The sequence below is a fragment of the Paramisgurnus dabryanus genome, chromosome 5 (genome assembly GCF_030506205.2).
Source record: "Paramisgurnus dabryanus chromosome 5, PD_genome_1.1, whole genome shotgun sequence".
In the NCBI taxonomy this organism is placed as follows: domain Eukaryota; kingdom Metazoa; phylum Chordata; class Actinopteri; order Cypriniformes; family Cobitidae; genus Paramisgurnus; species Paramisgurnus dabryanus.
The window spans coordinates 26,734,095-26,751,301 of NC_133341.1; the positions used below are offsets into that span (position 1 = coordinate 26,734,095).

At 37.9% G+C, this 17,207-nt stretch overlaps 1 protein-coding gene across 2 annotated transcripts; it reads right to left on the bottom strand.

The window, feature by feature from the left end:
* Positions 1-669: 669 nt before the first annotated feature.
* On the bottom strand, positions 670-16,961 carry svopa (SV2 related protein a). 2 transcript variants are annotated; one of them, XM_065250737.2, is made up of 16 exons: positions 16,712-16,961; positions 13,812-13,972; positions 11,072-11,157; positions 10,442-10,540; positions 10,258-10,329; positions 10,019-10,143; positions 9,811-9,874; positions 9,515-9,640; positions 9,290-9,418; positions 8,504-8,577; positions 7,439-7,515; positions 5,729-5,833; positions 5,489-5,600; positions 5,237-5,318; positions 3,821-3,910; positions 670-2,331 (listed from the first exon to the last, which is right to left on the bottom strand). In XM_065250737.2, the coding sequence occupies exons 1-16, from the start codon at positions 16,744-16,746 to the stop codon at positions 2,119-2,121; spliced, it is 1,650 nt and encodes a 549-aa protein (XP_065106809.2). In that variant the 5' UTR covers positions 16,747-16,961; the 3' UTR covers positions 670-2,118. The 2 variants fall into 2 exon arrangements, with proteins under 2 accessions (XP_065106809.2, XP_073670829.1); XM_073814728.1 differs by lacking the exon at positions 16,712-16,961 and adding an exon at positions 14,846-15,758.
* Positions 16,962-17,207: the final 246 nt, after the last annotated feature.

A 17,207-nucleotide genomic window follows, 5' to 3' on the forward strand; every position in this document is an offset into this window, starting at 1 on the left:
TGGGCGCAAATGGCCGTGGTTTCAGCACAGACAGGGGACGCACCCCAGTGTTTGAGAGAAGAATCCTGCCCGTTTTAGTTTTATTATTTTATTTGATGCCTTTTGATTATTTACATTTGTCTGGGTGGTTAATATTACATTTTTCTGTGGTATCACAAACTGCAGACACATTTAATATCAGACTTTACACAGACTTTAAAATGCTAATTCTGTAATTATTTACTTCCCCTTAATGTTTTTAAACCTGTATGACCTTTACTGTTTTATAATCTCTTGGCTGGTCTTCGATATAATCTATACATTCAAGATTATAAATATTCTAGAAACCTTTGATGTGCCTGATTATAAGGGAATGATGCAAGTAAAGGCCAAAGAAACTATGGCCTGGTTTCACAGACAAGGTTTAGCTTATACAGGGACAAGGGCTTAGTTAAATTAAGACGTTTAAGCATATTTTATAAACATGTCTTAAAGATGTTAAAGGGACACTCCACTTTTTTGAAAATAGGCTCATTTTCCAGCTCCCCTAGAGTTAAACATTTGATTTTTACCATTTTGGAATTCATTCAGCTGATCTCCGGGTTTGGCGCTACCACTTTTAGCATAGCTTAGCATAATCCATTGAATCTGATTAGACCATTAGCATCTCGCTAAAAAAATAACCAAAGAGTTTCAATATTTTTCCTATTTAAAACTTGACTCTTCTGTAGTAACATTGTGTACTAAGACCGACGGAAAATTAAAAGTTGCAACATTCTAGGCAGATATGGCTAGGAACTATACTCTTATTCTGGCGTAATAATCAAGGACTTTGCTGACGTAACATGGCTGCAGGAGGCCCAATGATATTATGCACTGCCCAAAAATAGTTCCCTTAGTATCTTTCAATAGCAGGGGACTATTTTCAGGTGCTGCGTAATATCATTGCGTCAACCTGCATTTTTGAGCGCGATGCTAATGGTCTAATCAGATTCAATGGATTATGCTAAGCTATGCTAAAAGTTGTACAGCCAGATCGGAGATCAGCTGAATGGATTCCAATACGGTAAGAATCAAATGTTTAACTCTATGGGAGCTGGAAAATAAGCCTTTTTTTAAGTGGTGTGTCCCTTTAATAGTGTGTATGAGTATTGAGATAGCCCTACAAATGGCACCAATATATTTTAGTATCTGTAGGTGCAAGTTATTTTTTCAGTAGAGGCAGCTCAAATGTGTTTTGGTCTAAGACTAGCCCTAAGCCTTGTCTGTGAAAGCGAGGATATGAATGGCTAACTAGCCTATATACCGTTATACTAATGTTTCTTCAACAAAAGCACTACAAAATTAACCATAAATTTGTGCATTGTGCGCTGGTTTTTGGTAGCAGCATCCAGTTTTTGCTTCAATAAATTAGTGAAAATTGTCATGCCAACATTATGAAAAAAATATATAAATAACAATAAATTCAAAATTCTACACTTTCTACTCACTGCTATTGTAACCAACAAACAAACTCTCGTTCTTGTGCTCTTTTATCTAGAAGATTTCAGGTAGATTCAAATCTTTAAAGTCTATTCTCCTTTAAAATGCCCATTAGAAACCTTTGATCTTTTGTGACCCTGTCTGTGAAATCCACGTTAAACTATCAAAATGTATGATGGCCTTACTCAGTCAATATTAAAGATATCAAGGTTATATTTCACAGGATGTTCTTTACATTATTTAGTTTGATAGGATTTTATGTAGAAAACAGTAGATCACAAAAAGTAACTTTAGCTGGGTGTTCACAGACTGCGTCACATATGAAAGTAAATTATTTTATGTTTAATATGGCATATTGCAGACCCCATAGCCATCATTGTTTCAGATCCAGAATTCAAAACATTTCTTCTTGAACCTCCTAGGAGTGTTGCATGATGCAGTATTATGTGATGGAAAATCCCCCTGCATTTCTCAGAGGATGAGGAGTCTTTGAAAGAAACCTCTCACCTGTAATAGAGCAAGCTGTCTATATTCGAGTTATTAAAAAAATTAAATGCAGACCAACTCCTAATTTATTAAAACATGTGTGTCTTTTAGGACACACAATGTTTTTACAAAGTAGATTCTCTATATCCATCCAAGACCCAATTGTGTCCCTTAGTCTTGTGATCCAGAGCTGGAATGTGGAATCCCACCAGGGCTGTGGTCTGATGCCCGTCCCATCATCTCCTGACCCCACTCCCTGTGGCTGGACTCCTGAAGGCCCCGGCCGGTGGTTTCTATAGGAAGGGCACAGGACGCAACAGCAGCCAGCAAACAGCAGCAACAGTAGACCGACAAAGTCAAGTACACGGATGATTCAAGCATCACCTGGTGGAAAAAAGAGAGAAAATGGTCAAAAATGGTCCAAAGCTGTCACTGGTGCAGTACCCTTTAAAGGAAAACAACACCCTTTTTCAATATTTTTACTATGTCCTTAACTCATCTTAGACAAATTTCTACATACCTATCTTTTTCAATGCTTGCACTTAATCTTTGTACAGCGCATCGTGAATGTGTTAGCATTTAGCCTAGCCCCATTCATTCCTTGGGATCCAAACAGGGATGAATTTAGAAGCCACCAAACACTTCCATGTTTTCCCTATTTAAAGACTTACATGCACAAATAAGTTTGGTGGAACAAAAAAAAACATGGCCTTTTTTAAAGCGGATAAAAATGAGAACTATATTGTATGGCGGAAGAGCACTTAGTTTGCAGCACTTCGACCTCGGGACATAATTTTGTAAGTCGGCAGGACACTGGTTCCCCTGCTAAAAAGCCCATACATTTTTCCCATAGACTTTTGGATTATTGCAAAAATAAGCCCTGTGTTTAAAGTGTACCAATGTCATTGCTAAAAAACAACAGTATTTTGTGTATTTGGTATAATACAATGTGTTCACGTGGATTATGGTTCAAATAACACATTATTTTCCACATTCTGTACATTTTTGTAGCTTTAGATTTCACTTTCTTCTTGAAATGCACAGATTTTGTACAAAACTCATGGATTTGTCCAGCTAATCCAGTACGTTGTGATTGGCCTGAATACCTCCGACGTCAGCCGGAAATGTGACGCTCCTTACCATGTTTGAAAGATTCGGTCACAATGCAATGCTAACAGCAGTTAACTTACAGGCTGTGAGTCTGAAGCGGGAGTAATTGTCGATCTTGTCACCAAATGTTCTTCTTTAAATATATAAACATACAATATACCAAATGAAAGAACAGACCCTCTGCTTTAAGAAAAAAAAATTTTCATCCTACCTTCAGTGGTTCTTTATTAATCAGCTCTTGAATATGGGTAGGTTTCTGCAAAAAACACCCAATTTTGAGCAAAAAGCAGAGATAATTCCATTTTTGTGACGGACTTTTCATAGAGATCATATTCAGAGCGATCTTTAAAACAGACACGGACATGCAGCCGCTTGCCATAGGGCAATACTTCCGGGTTTAAAAAGTTGCGGTATTGCAGAAAGCCGGAAATACTCGTCATTGGCAGGGAAGCGTTTTCTCTTGATTGACGAGATATCTTGTCAATGGCGGCGAAAGAGTTAAACACAGAGCTTATTTTTTGTGATAATTCAAAAGTCTGTGGGATAAATGAATGTGCTTCTTAGCAAGGAAACCAGTGTCCCGCTAACTTCCTGGGATGGTCCACAAAAATATGTCATCCCTGTGGCATCCCTTTGTAATCCTTGTCTGTATTTATTATTCATGTGCCTAAAAAAACTCAACAAAAAATACTAGATACTGGTCTTGCATATTGTGTATCTGGATGCGTGATTTGTTCTTTTGTATTTTCTAATGTGTCCCCACCTGTGCAACAAATGGAGTGATGAGAGCTCCAACACGAGCCATTCCACTGCTGGTTCCTAAACCCAGTGCCCTCGTGGCTGTAGGATACACCTGAAGAACACACAATCGTCACATTTACCAATGTCTATTCTTATCACACATGGACTTTGAACCATTTTTGAACCTCTTGAGTGGTTTAATAAAATATAGCACAGTCAACCGACACTTAAAGGTGACATAGAATGATTGAACTGGGTATTTATCCTTGTTCTGTGATGTGACATGTAGACACAAAAGTTTTTGTTTGGGTCTGTAATGCCTTAGAAGCTTCCTAAAAACCTCTCTCAGATAGCTCTATTAGGGTGGGGGATTTTAAACAAGTGGTTTTGCGCCTATTTGGCTCCCCCTACTGGCTTAACTTGCAATCTCATTACTGATTGGCTGACTTTGCTGCCACTCAAAAAATGTAGCCAATTATTTTAAAGTGGAGGGGCAGTGAGATGCTTGTGATGTCATAAGCATCAGTTTTTCAGATTGGGCCGTTTTCTGGCTGACATTTCTAAAAGAGAAATTTCTATGAGAGTGAGATGTTTAGCATGTCTAGCACTTTTTGTGTTTTTGTGAATGTGGGTAGACTACCATTATTCAACAAAGACAAGGTAAAAATAGTTTTTCATTCTCTGTCCCCTTTAAGTCACTACACTCTTAATCAAGGTGCTTCAAAGGCTTTTCACAGCGATGCCATTTTTGGTTCCTCAGATAACCGTTCTTCTTAGAAGAACCATTTCTTTCACACCATTTTATACTATAAAGAACTTTTTTTTTTTTTTAAATAAAGGTTCTTTGGATGTTAAAGGTTTCTTAAAGAACCATTTAGCCAAAAATGGGTCTATTATGGCATTGTGAATTTTTTTTTTTTTTGAGAGAGTGTAGGCAAAAAACAACCTCAATGACACTGACATGTACAGTAGACACTGTGTAATATTTAACTTTATTACCCTTCAGATGAACTCCAGTCAGAGTTTATAAAGAAACAAGCAGGATGACATTGACCTGTGTTATTGCAGGTGAGTTGCCGAAATAGATGCTACGGGGTGGAAGTGAGCCAAGAGCTGGATTGTTCCCAAGGTTAAATTCCCTTTCCACCACAGATTTTACAAGACCGTCCTAACAGTTTATCTGCTTAAAAGGTCTATTTTGATATTGGCATATTTTTCTTTACCTTGCTCTAATGTGCCCATTTTTTATATACTAAATCCCTTAAATTGGACATTTATTTTCCTCTGAGCCTTGATTTCTCTAAAAATTGCTTTTTTTTATTTTTGTTCATCCTAGCCACTGTTTCCCTTTGTTATCTCACAGGGCCTGCATAGCTGTTTTATAATTATACAACTGTTCAACTTCTCTTAGTTTCAAGGTAGAAAAGTTAATTCTCACCTCAGGTGTGTACACGTATGCAGCCTGGAAACCTCCGGCAATAAAAGCTCTTGCAATGAATATGAGTACTGTCAAAGCAGTTCTGCAATCCAAGCAAAATAAAGCTATAAAACATCATGCATCTTTAAAGATATTAGAAAACAGTTTGTTTGAAAAAAGCATTATTGTTTGACCTTTCAGGTATTATATTTACGATATTCACACATCACAGTGTCCTATCAAAACACATTTGAATTGAATATGCTTTCTGACCTTCCCACACATCCGTAGAGTGGCACAATGCAGAGGGAAAAGATGAAGAAACACAGTGCCATAGTCTTCCTCCTGCCCAACCGATCAATAGCCCACAGGGTGACAAGCAGACCTGCAAAGCATCAATCGATACGTTAAATCTATCATAATTCACAAACACTTGTTCGTTACACACCTCTTTTTTCCCCTGCCTTTAATGTACTTTACAAATAAATTGTTAGTTACAGTTCAAGTGTGTACCTGGAAACTCAGCCAGTGTTGTCCAGAGAAGATCTTTGTAATCATCTGAATTTAGATATTTGCATTCCAAACTACAACCTGGATCCATTCTACTGCCGTTCGACTCTAGGGGGCGACACAAATCAAATTCACATACTTTAGAAAACCTCAGCCATTCTAGAAACAGCATGCAAGATGGATTACAAGCTACGACCTATATTTCGCAAGATGTTGGGTCTAGGATTGGAGTAGAATTAGGATAAAAACACAGGTTCTGGCTTGATTGGATATGACTATGGTGTAAATCCAATGAAAGGTTGGGTTTAGAGTTAGGTTTGGGGTTAAAGGAATAGTCTATCCTTTTGCCATATTAAACTATGTTATTACCTCAACCTAGACGAATTAATACATATCTTTTTTCAAGGCATGCACTGTACAGCGCGTTGTGAATGTGTTAGCATTTAGCCTAGCCCCATTCATTCCTATGGTACCAAAAAAAAAAATTTCTTTTGTGGCACCATACTTACTGGAATAACTCCTCATGTAACAGTCTTTAAATAGGGAAAACACGGAAATGTTTGGTGGCTTCCCTGTTTGGTACCATAGGAATGAATAGGGCTAGGCTAAATGCTAACACATTCACGACGCACTGTACAGTGCACGCATTGAAAAAAGATAGATATGTATTAATTCGTCTAAGTTGAGGTAATAAAATAGTTTAATATGGCAAAAGGGTAGACTATTCCTTTAAAATTAGGATAAAAAAAGTGCTCATCTGGCGAGCCGCGAGATTTAAAGCGGACATTTCTCAAGACTTTTTTAAATAAATCTTTGGTGTCTCCAGAGAACGTATGTGAAGTTTTAGCCCAAAATACAATATAGATAATTTATTATAACATGTTAAAATTGCCACTTTGTAGGGGTGAGCAAAAATGTGTCGTTTTGGGTATGTCCTTAAAAATGCAAATGAGTTGATCTCTGCACTAAATGGCAGTGTCGTGGTTGGATAGTGCAGATTAAGGGGTGGTATTATCCCCTTCTGACATCACAGGGGGAGCCAAATTTCTAGAGAAACGTTTACCAAAACTAAGTTACTGGGTTGATCTTTTTAACATTTTCTAGGTTAATAGAAGCACTGGGGACCGAATTATAGCACTTAAACATGTCAGATGTCAAACAAAAAGTCAGATTTTCATGATATGTCCCCTTTAATGAGATTTTGGCCATTGCTGTATCCCTTCTAGCCACAACCATACTATTTCTGCAACATTATGTATCTATACAATATGAAGTTTATAGAATGCTGTGATGTTTGACTGCATTTGATTAAAGGAAAACACCACAGTTTTCAATATTTTACTATGTTCTTACCTCAACTTAGACAAATTTATATATAACTATCTTTATTCAATGCGTGCACTTAATCTTTGTACAACGAGTTGTGAATGTGTTAGCATTTAGCCTAGCCCCATTCATTCCTTAAAATCCAAACAGGGATTCATTTAGAAGCCACCAAACACTTCCATGTTTTACCTATTTAAAGACTTTTAAAGCAGATAAAAAATGAGAACTATATTGTATGGTGTTAGTTTGCAGCACTTCGACCTCGGGTGCAGTAATATTGACGGAAGTTTAAGTGAAAGGGAGAGTAGTCAGGAGTGATGATGTTACTGCATGAAGTTCTCTTCCATGACACCATCTTTATTTTAACAAATAGACGCTGTCACTCACGACCACATGCTCCGCCCTCCTGGAAAAGCTCAGTGGTCAGCAAAACCACACCATAATAAGAGAATGCATTAGAGAACCTACAACAAAAACATAAAAGTGGCAAAAATGAGTGTAAGCATCACAACCAGATAATTGTGTCATATAACACTGGAAAACAAAGCATTAAAGGGATAGTGATGATATTAAACCCATGATTTACTCACCCCCAAGCTGTCCAAGTTGCATTTGTCCATCGTTTTTCAGACAAACACATTTTCGGATATTTTAGAAAATATTTTAGATCTTTCAGTTGATTAAATGTAATGTTACGGGGTCCACGACCTTCAAGTCCAAAACAAGTGCGTCCATCCTTCCCAAATTAAATCCAAACGGCTCCAGGATAATAAACAAAGGTCTTCTGAGGGTAATCCGTGCGGTGTTGTTGTAGAAATATCCATATTTAAAATTTTATTAACGCAATTAACTACCTTCTGGTAGCGACGCCATCTTAGACTCAGGAGAGAGTATTAGCGTAGTGTAAGCACTTTTCTTAGTGACGTATGACAAATTCGGAGGGCGGGGGCACAGAGCAGCAACAGAGAAACCTCCATACGCTGCGTAAGCTCTCATCCTGAATGCGGATGAGACTAAGATGGCGGCGCTACCCGAAGGTAATTAATTACGTTAATAAAATTTTAAATATGGATATTTCTACACAACACCGCACGGATTACCCTCAGAAGAACTTTGTTTATCATCCTGGAGCCGTTTGGATTTAATTTGTGAAGGATGGATGCACTTTTTTTGGACTTGAAGGTCGTGGACTATGGGTGGACCCCGTAACATTACATTTAATCAACTGAAAGATCTAAAATATTTTCTAAAATATCTGAAAATGTGTTTGTCTGAAAAACGATGGACATATGCAACTCGGACAGCTTGGAGGTGAGTAAATCATGGGTTTAATATCGTTTTTGGCCGAACTATCCCTTTAAGGAACAAATATCAATTTTAAGAAAGTAAACAGACATTCGATCTGTCACATTCAAATGTGCACTGACACGGTAATATATTGGACCTTCTTACCATATGAACCAGAGCAGAACAGTGGTCCAGCGGAATTGTGGCGAAAAAAGATCCTGAATCTTCCCCCTGTCCTCCTATATACAGAAAACAAAATAATGACCGAGAAGAAATATTAATCACACTATTTACAATTAAAATAAGGGACAGAGTAAGAGGATAACAAGTTTTGTACATAAGACGCAAAATGCAGAATAAAACATGCAGGCCACTTTTTGAAAAAAGGCTCATTTTCCAGCTCCCCTAGTTAAATATTAGATTTTTACCATTTTGGAATCCATTCAGCCGATCTGTTTGGGTCTGGCGCTAGCACTTTTAGCATAGCTTAGCATAGCATAATTCATTGAATCTGATTAGACCATAGGCATCGCGCTCAAAAATAACCAAAGAGCTTTGATATTTTTCCTATTTAAAACTTGACTCTTCTGTAGTTACATCGTGTACTAAGACAGACAGAAAATGAAAAGTTACGGCTTTCTAGGCAGATATGGCTAGGAACTATACTCTCATTCTGGCGTAATAATCAAGGACTTCACTGCTGTAACATAACTACAGAAGACGCAATGATATTACGCAGCGACTAAAAATAGTCCCCTGCTATTCAAAGTAACCAAAGCGATTATTTTTGGCTGCTGCGTAATATCATTTCCCGGAGATCAGCTGAATGGATTCCAAAATGGTAAAAATCAAATGTTTAACTCTAGGGAAGCTGGAAAATGAGCATATTTTCAAAAAAAGTGGAGTGTCCCTTTAAACAATATACACAATTATATATTTGCACTACTTTACCTGTCTGGCCACAATGAGTTTTCCCAGTGGCATTGGGACCTTGTTCTCTGCAGCGATACGTTTAAGTGTGTTCAAAGCCTTCTCCTGATTTCCTGTCAGGACGTCGTATCGCGCGCTTTCTGGCAACCACTGTTGTACGAAGATATTGTTAAACAGACTAAACATGCTGATTTGCTCTGTTGATAGGTAACCCTAGCAAAGCAGTGTTTGCAAATTCATACTTACAAAGCAAAGAATACCAAAAATGAAAAGTGGAATTGTGGAGAGGGCCAGCAGCCAGCGCCAGCCCAATGTTGGCATCACCAAAATGGCAAGCATAACTTCAAATACTGTTCCCAGAGCCCAGAATACCTACAAGAGAGCATAAACATGCTACATTATTATTATCTAAAAGATAAGCTAAAATTAATAAAACTATAATTTAATATTAAAATCTAGAATGAATAAAACTAAAATTAATACAGTGCCATCAAAATGTCTGTACCTAAATAGAATAGGATAAGATAGTGAGATTTTGTTACCTCTATCAATAAAATGCAAGTAGCCCTGGACCGCATTGGGAGAAACTCAGCATACAATGTAACTCTAAGTAGAGACCAAAGGTTTCTGTAAGCTTCTTAATATACAGTAATACAGTTACCAACCATCCCCAAAAGACTACCTATATTTTGAAAAAAGTTTAGAGGTTTTTGGTTGCGTTTATAGTATCTTGATCATTGTCACACTTACGATTGCGGAGCCCCTCCGATACCGAAGCCCACCAAAGCTCTGAGGAACAAAATCCATCCATATATGGGGGCAAATGCACTGAGAATGCCATAAAACAGGGTCCAGAATACGCTCATCTTTAAACCCTACCATACACACACACAAATTCATTATTTTCTTGTGCTTCACACTGGTATTGTAAATAATTTACCTGCGGCTATATGGTTGGTGAATATATATGCAGCTTTGATCATACTTACCGTTTTTCTGCCGTATTTATCAGATATGTTTCCCCATAATGAAGAACTGATCATCATTCCAATAAATACTGCCTGTATGAAAAAGATATAAAGAATAAAATAAATACCACCCAACTTTCATCCTATTGCATCACAAATAGTAAGAGGAGGAGTTATTATTGACTATCATGGTAGTATGAAGTACCGAGGTAAGCAGTGCCACCTCCAAGCTGGGCAGTGCCCACTCACAGTGTAGTTGAGGGGCAAGTATACTGAGAATCATCATCTCCATGGCATCTGCCATCTGCACGCAGACATCACAACATTGTAGAGACACTTATAGCACAGAATTACTCAAAAACAACATAGTGTATCGGACTAAACAGACTATAACCCAGTGTTGGGTCAAAAAGAAATGAACAGAGAAAATTGGTATATTTAAAACCACAATGGGTTAAAACAACAGCATTTAGGGTTAAAACAACCCAGCATAGGTAAAATTACGACCTAGTGGGTTGGGTTTGTTCCTTTTTGACCTAACACTGGGTTGAAAATAAGGGCGTGTTCATACTTGTAGTTCGGTTCCTTTAGTTATTTTGGTCCAAACCAAAAAATAAAAATGTATTAAGTCTTGGTTTGCTTAGCATGCATACTGGCATTTCATCAGCGAACCTTCACCAGTCACATTTCCTCAAATAACCGCACCAACCGAGCAATCGCACCAAAAATCGTTTTAAACAAACCAAACATGTCAAGTATGAACTTGCCCTAATTTTTTTTTAAGAGTACTCCAAAAACACACAGAGCTTTAAACTTCAGCATTATTTGTTTTTACCCATGAAAGTCCAGTCAGGATGGACAACTTCAACTGGAATTTCCCAAAGCCAATGGCTTCCACTGCATCCTCAACCATAAATGTATCTGTGGAAAAACAGCCAAATACAGTACAAATGGTACGATTTTAAAAAGATAATCATGCAAATAATAAAGATGTACTATACTGTACTAATACATAGGGAATAAAAGATCTGTTGCAGCTGGTGATAAAAAAAATCTGTTTCTTTCTGATTAAATGCAAAAGTTTTATGCACATAACAATCACCCTTTGAGTCAAAGGGGTCAATTCTTTTGAAATTGAAATGTATACATCATCTGAAAGCTGAATAAATAAGGCTTCTGTTGATGTATGGCTTGTTAGGATAGGTGATACGTTTGGCTGAGATTAGGGGTGCACCGAAGATGCTTGCTATGCTTCTCAATGAATTACGGTAAAATGTCGCTACACTCAAAAGCCAGAGGGCGCTCTCGTGCAGAAACTAAATATGCACTGCAAAAGAAGAACCATTACACAGTCATCTCCAGGAAATGGCTTAAGCATATACACTCACCTAAAGGATTATTAGGAACACCATACTAATACTGTGTTTGACCCCCTTTTGCCTTCAGAACTGCCTTAATTCTACGTGGTATTGATTGAACAAGGTGCTGAAAGCATTTTTAGAAATGTTGGCACATTTTGATAGGATAGCTTCTTACAGTTGATGGAGATTTGTGGGATGCACATCCAGAGCACGAAGCTCCCGTTCCACCACATCCCAAAGATGCTCTTTTGGGTTGAGATTTGGTGACTGTGGGGGCCATTTAAGTACAGTGAACTCATTGTCATGTTCAAGAAACCAATTTGAAATGATTCGAGCTTTGTGACATGGTGCACTATCCTGCTGGAAGTAGCCATCAGAGGATGGGTACATGGTAGGGATGGACATGGTCAGAAACAATGCTCAGGTAGGCCGTGGCATTTAAACAATGCCCAATTGGCACAAAGGGGGCTAAAGTGTGCCAAGAAAACATCCCCCACACCATTACACCGTGGTAACAAGGCATGATGGATCCATGTTCTCATTCTGTTTACACCAAATTATGACTCTGCCATCTGAATGTCTCAACAGAAATTGAGACTCATCAGACCAGGCAACATTTTCCCAGTCTTCAACGGTCCAATTTTGGTAAGCTCGTGCAGAGATGAGTGGTACCCGGTGTGGTCTTCTGCTGTTGTAGCCCATCCGTCTCAAGGTTTTGCGTGTTGTGGCTTCACAAATGCTTTGCTGCATACCTCGGTTGTAACGAGTGGTTATTTCAGTCCAAGTTGCCCTTCTATCAGCTTAAAACAGTCGGTCCATTCTCCTCTGACCTCTAGCATCAACAAGGCATTTTCGCCCACAGGACTGCCGCATACTGGATGTTTTTCCCTTTTCACACCATTCTTTGTAAACCCTAGAAATCGTTGTGGATGAAAATCCCAGGAACTGAGCAGATTGTGAAATACTCACAGCGGTCCGTCTGGCACCAACAACCATGCCTCACTCAAAATTGCTTAAATCACCTTTCTTTCCCATTCTGACATTCAGTTTGGAGTTCAGGAGAATAGGCTTATTTGAGATGCAGCTTGCCTTGCCTGGAATTTAGATGAGAGCAGACGGATGCAGTGAGGGGAGGAGTGAAAGAAGTGCAGGCAAGCCGGACACTTCCTAAATCTCTCTGTGTTGTGGACCGCAAACATCAGCAATGGAAGAGATCGCGTTTGCGTATTTGATCGCGGATTAAATAGATGCAACTGAAATACCAACAAATGCATTTACATTAAGATGTTTATCAGGAGAATCAACAACGGTGAACTGTTCATTACTGGAAAAAGCTACTTACTAAATGTTGGGATGTAATCTAAGTCTAGTAAAGTAATACAAATTTGTTTCTGTGTGAAATATAAACAGCTCACAGAACAAATAATTCAACACCAATACAAAAGTTTAAAGGAATTCATTAAAAATATAAATGTCATAAGTCAAGAACAAACTGAAAAAAATAAAAAACTACTATAGGAAGTTGAGTTTTTAGAATTAAAAAGTCATCCGCTGACATTCCTGGGCCAATGAGCATTAAGCTGTGTCGTCAGCAAGTCTTTTTCCATCATGCTTTTCATCAACGCAGTCGGTGGAGAGCAACTGCGCTCGACTGCAGAATCCGACACATCCGCCCTCGGACAGAATTCTTACCGGCATGCATCTCGCGCTGATCACCGGTGATCGATTCTTTGCAGATTTTGCTCATCTCAAACAAGCCTATTGTCTTGACCGGGACCACACCCCTAAATGCTTTGAAGCAACTGCCATGTGATTGGTTGATTAGAAAATTGCATTAATGAGAAATTGAACAGGTGTTCCTTATAATCCTTTAGGTGAGTGTATTTATATCACTGTTCTTCAAACATGTACAGGTATTTTCATGGTAATAAAGAATATTTATAACGATTATGTGTGACTACTGATGTTTTTTCAAATGCATATTAAAAAAGACTCAAACCCGCAGTGATATTAGACTGATAAGGCCTTTCGAATGATCAAATACCCGTGAGACTTTAGGTCTAGAGGTTTTGTTGAAAATGTATTATAAGAATTTGATCCACGTTATCCCACCATGATTTGAATATTTTCTCAAAATAAAAGCATTTCTGTGTTTTAATAAAAGAAAGGAAACTGATATTTTCTATAAGACATAAAAATTGCATTCAATCATACCATCGGTAGGATTAGCGAATTCTCGAGGAACTGGAGCAACATCAGCCAGGGAAACTGACTCCATATCCGACCTCCCTCCCTCCACGTGCAGAAACTCATCCCTGCCACCAAAGTCATCATCTGAACGAGTGCTTTCACCTGTACGCCGAAATTTCACCACTCTGCCAAAGGAACAACATCTCACATGAACTTCTAATACAGATTCTTTCAAATTCTCTGCAACTGAAGATGTTTAAGAAATACAAACTATGTTATTTAAAAAAAAATTATGTGAAATGCAAGATAAAGTCTTGTAGATACACAATTGTACATTTTACGAGCTTAGTTCTGACGCGTACTTAAATAGATTGGCAAAAAACACAATGTCCGTAATTTAAAATATATAGTTGGATATTCCAATCCATTTACTGTGTCCTTTTTACTCAGTTCTCAATACTCAAAAGTTTATACGACGGTCAAAAAGTTTGTTTGACCTCCTTCATTACTACTACGTCTGTTCGACAACATATTTTAAATACCATATGCGCCCTCTAGTGGCGTGAAAGAAAACTACACCATAAATAATGCCTCAAAGTGGCCGGTTTCCCGGAAAGGGTTTATCATAGTGTGTTTGAGCTACTTTAATTTCAAAACACCTTGTACTGACATATTTTATCATATATCACTGCCATTGTTTGTTACAAGATGCACACCAGCATAGTCATAAATCTTAACCTGTCCGGGAAACCACCCCATAGTCTCATAAATTAATGAGATTAGGAGGAGCATCAAAGTTTGATTTCAATCATTGGTTTGTTTCACTTTAATTTCATTAAATAATATTACATATATCAAGGTTCTGTTTTCACAAAATTTTCTTTACCTTATGTTGAATGCTTTTATGTACAAAACAAATCACAAAAGAATTACTTGCTGTTTTCTCACAGACAAGATCAAATTTTTTAAATCTGCTCATCGATTATTATCTCTAATATTATTATTTTATGGTATAATTTCTGTTTTTTAGGTTTAACAAATCAAGTATGTACAAGTACCCTCAGAGTATGTATACCCCTGATTTGGGAAATTACTGTACAACAATCATGCCATTGATATCAGTACAAAATACAGCCCCCTTCATATTGACCACTGCATCTGCAATTTAAAAGAGGGGAGGGCAACAAGAAAGCAGGGAAATATCACAAAACAATGCATCTGTACAAGGACTACAGCTGCAATGTGCATGACTGAGTGATGCACATAGGAGACTGTTGCCAAGGTGATGACAGCGTTTCCTATCCGTGCACCCCCTGTTCTGGCATTCTGTAAAGACAGTACCCGTGTGAGGGAAAACGCTGTCCTGCAAATTAATACAATCTGCAAAGAGACAGGAGAGTTATGTTCGAAACTGTGACTCACACCCAACAACCTGCAAGAGAATTTATGTGACAACTAAATGACGTGGATTTTTTAATGAATGAAAACCACCACTTAAAGACGACATAGCATTTCACGATGGGAGGAGTAAATAAGAGGAGCACATAGATATCCCATGGGATAAATTACTGTAATTACCGTGCTCATGGCATCACTATGGGGGCGATAAAGCCTTCATGTGCAGACATGCAGTGTAATTAAACATTGGGCTTTAGTTGACCTCCTTCAGTTCACAAATGACTCAAGCATGTTTCTCTTAGAGCAGTCATACAACACAAACACAGATCTTCGGAAAGCACCACTGGTAAAAATGACAAAAAGTAGTTAAACACCACAGGAATGAAGGGTGTTTGTAACACTTTATACTCTGTTGTCTCTCTATTGAGCATGAAAAAGACCTACGCCAGATGCACACGCCACAGTATATCAACAGGACATGAGCACTGCCATTACGATTTCTGCACGCCATCAGATGGCAATTGGGCCGGATGCCAAGTTTCAGCTGTACATAAAATAAGCAGGGCTTTTTATTATTTAAAACTCGGAGCTTTTAGCACAGCAATGTGAGTGTGATGCCAAGGTTACAGGTTTGAATCCAATAATTGACCTCTATATAAGCATCTTGAGTATTATGCGCATTTGCCAGATGCTTTTTTCTAAAGCAACTTACATTTTAATATTTGTGTTTACTGGGAATCGAAAGCACAACCATTTGTATTGCTAATGCAATCCATTACTAAATGTAAAATACAATAAAATATAAAGACAGTCAGACTGTGATTTTATATTTTTTGAGACTTGCTCTCATGCATGCTACAAATAAACTGAATTTCCAGTTCTCGAGACCAAAATGTTTTGCTGTTCATGGAAAATTAAACATTCATATTTTAACCCTATGTTAACCAAAGCTTTAAAGCTATAGGGTCTGAATAGCAATGCCAAAGCTAAGGACAAAGTATAAACACTGTGAAATATGGTCAAATAACCCTGGTTAAACAGTCCCAACTAAGCCACGCATCTGAATTTACCATATGTGATGACCAGATGAGTTATGTAACAATATATGAATGGAAAAGATTGATCTCAGAAACATAAAACACGTAGAAAAATAAACACAGCTGTGTTATTCAATAGATGGCGTCATCTGCCATGCTTTACAATTAGTGAATGTATTATAATATTACAATATTTGATTTCTATTTAACATTACTCTACGTAAGTGTCTTCACGGAAGCTGTTACTGTTTACCAAACACAGCATCTATCCCAATCCATAAAGCATGCACGCGCATCTCTTTATTTTACCTCAAACAAAGCCCTCGGGCATTTTAAACATAAATTGCCTTAATATCAATGTCATAATGTCTGAGAAACAGTTTAATCCATATACGGGTCTGTGGATCGATAGACTATAGCAATAAATGAAAAGGCGACGAGTGTTTGCGCGATGGCTCGGCTAAATAAAAAGGATGAATGCAGACTCACGGGAGCTGTCTTAACTGAAACAAATCATCGTCCATTATCGCTCTGTTGGTCGGACTCCCCGTGTCTTTGTTTCATTGCCGTTACATTGCTGTCGCGTCTTGCAGATTTCAGCACTACGGTCGTAAGGACAGCGGAGAGTTTAGCTCAGATAGGGGCGGTGTTGTGCTGCCATGATTTCTGATGCTGTCTGGACGGTGGTGGCGTCGGTCGGTTGTGATGGATCACTGCAAGACTGAAACGCACATGAAATACTTAAACGTCGAGAGGGAATTGTGATAGGATATGGTGATTTTTAAGATATAGAACCATGACATTTCTTTATCTTTTTGTCTCTTTTTCTATTTTCTGTTTTTGACTTATTTTATTCATACGTAATGAAAATCAATAAATACAATATGTGCTACGTATGCTACAGTTTTATTGAAATAATTATTAGTAGTACAGAGTTATTGTTGTTTTTTAAATACATTTTTAAGGTGACTTTGCCTAAAGTCAT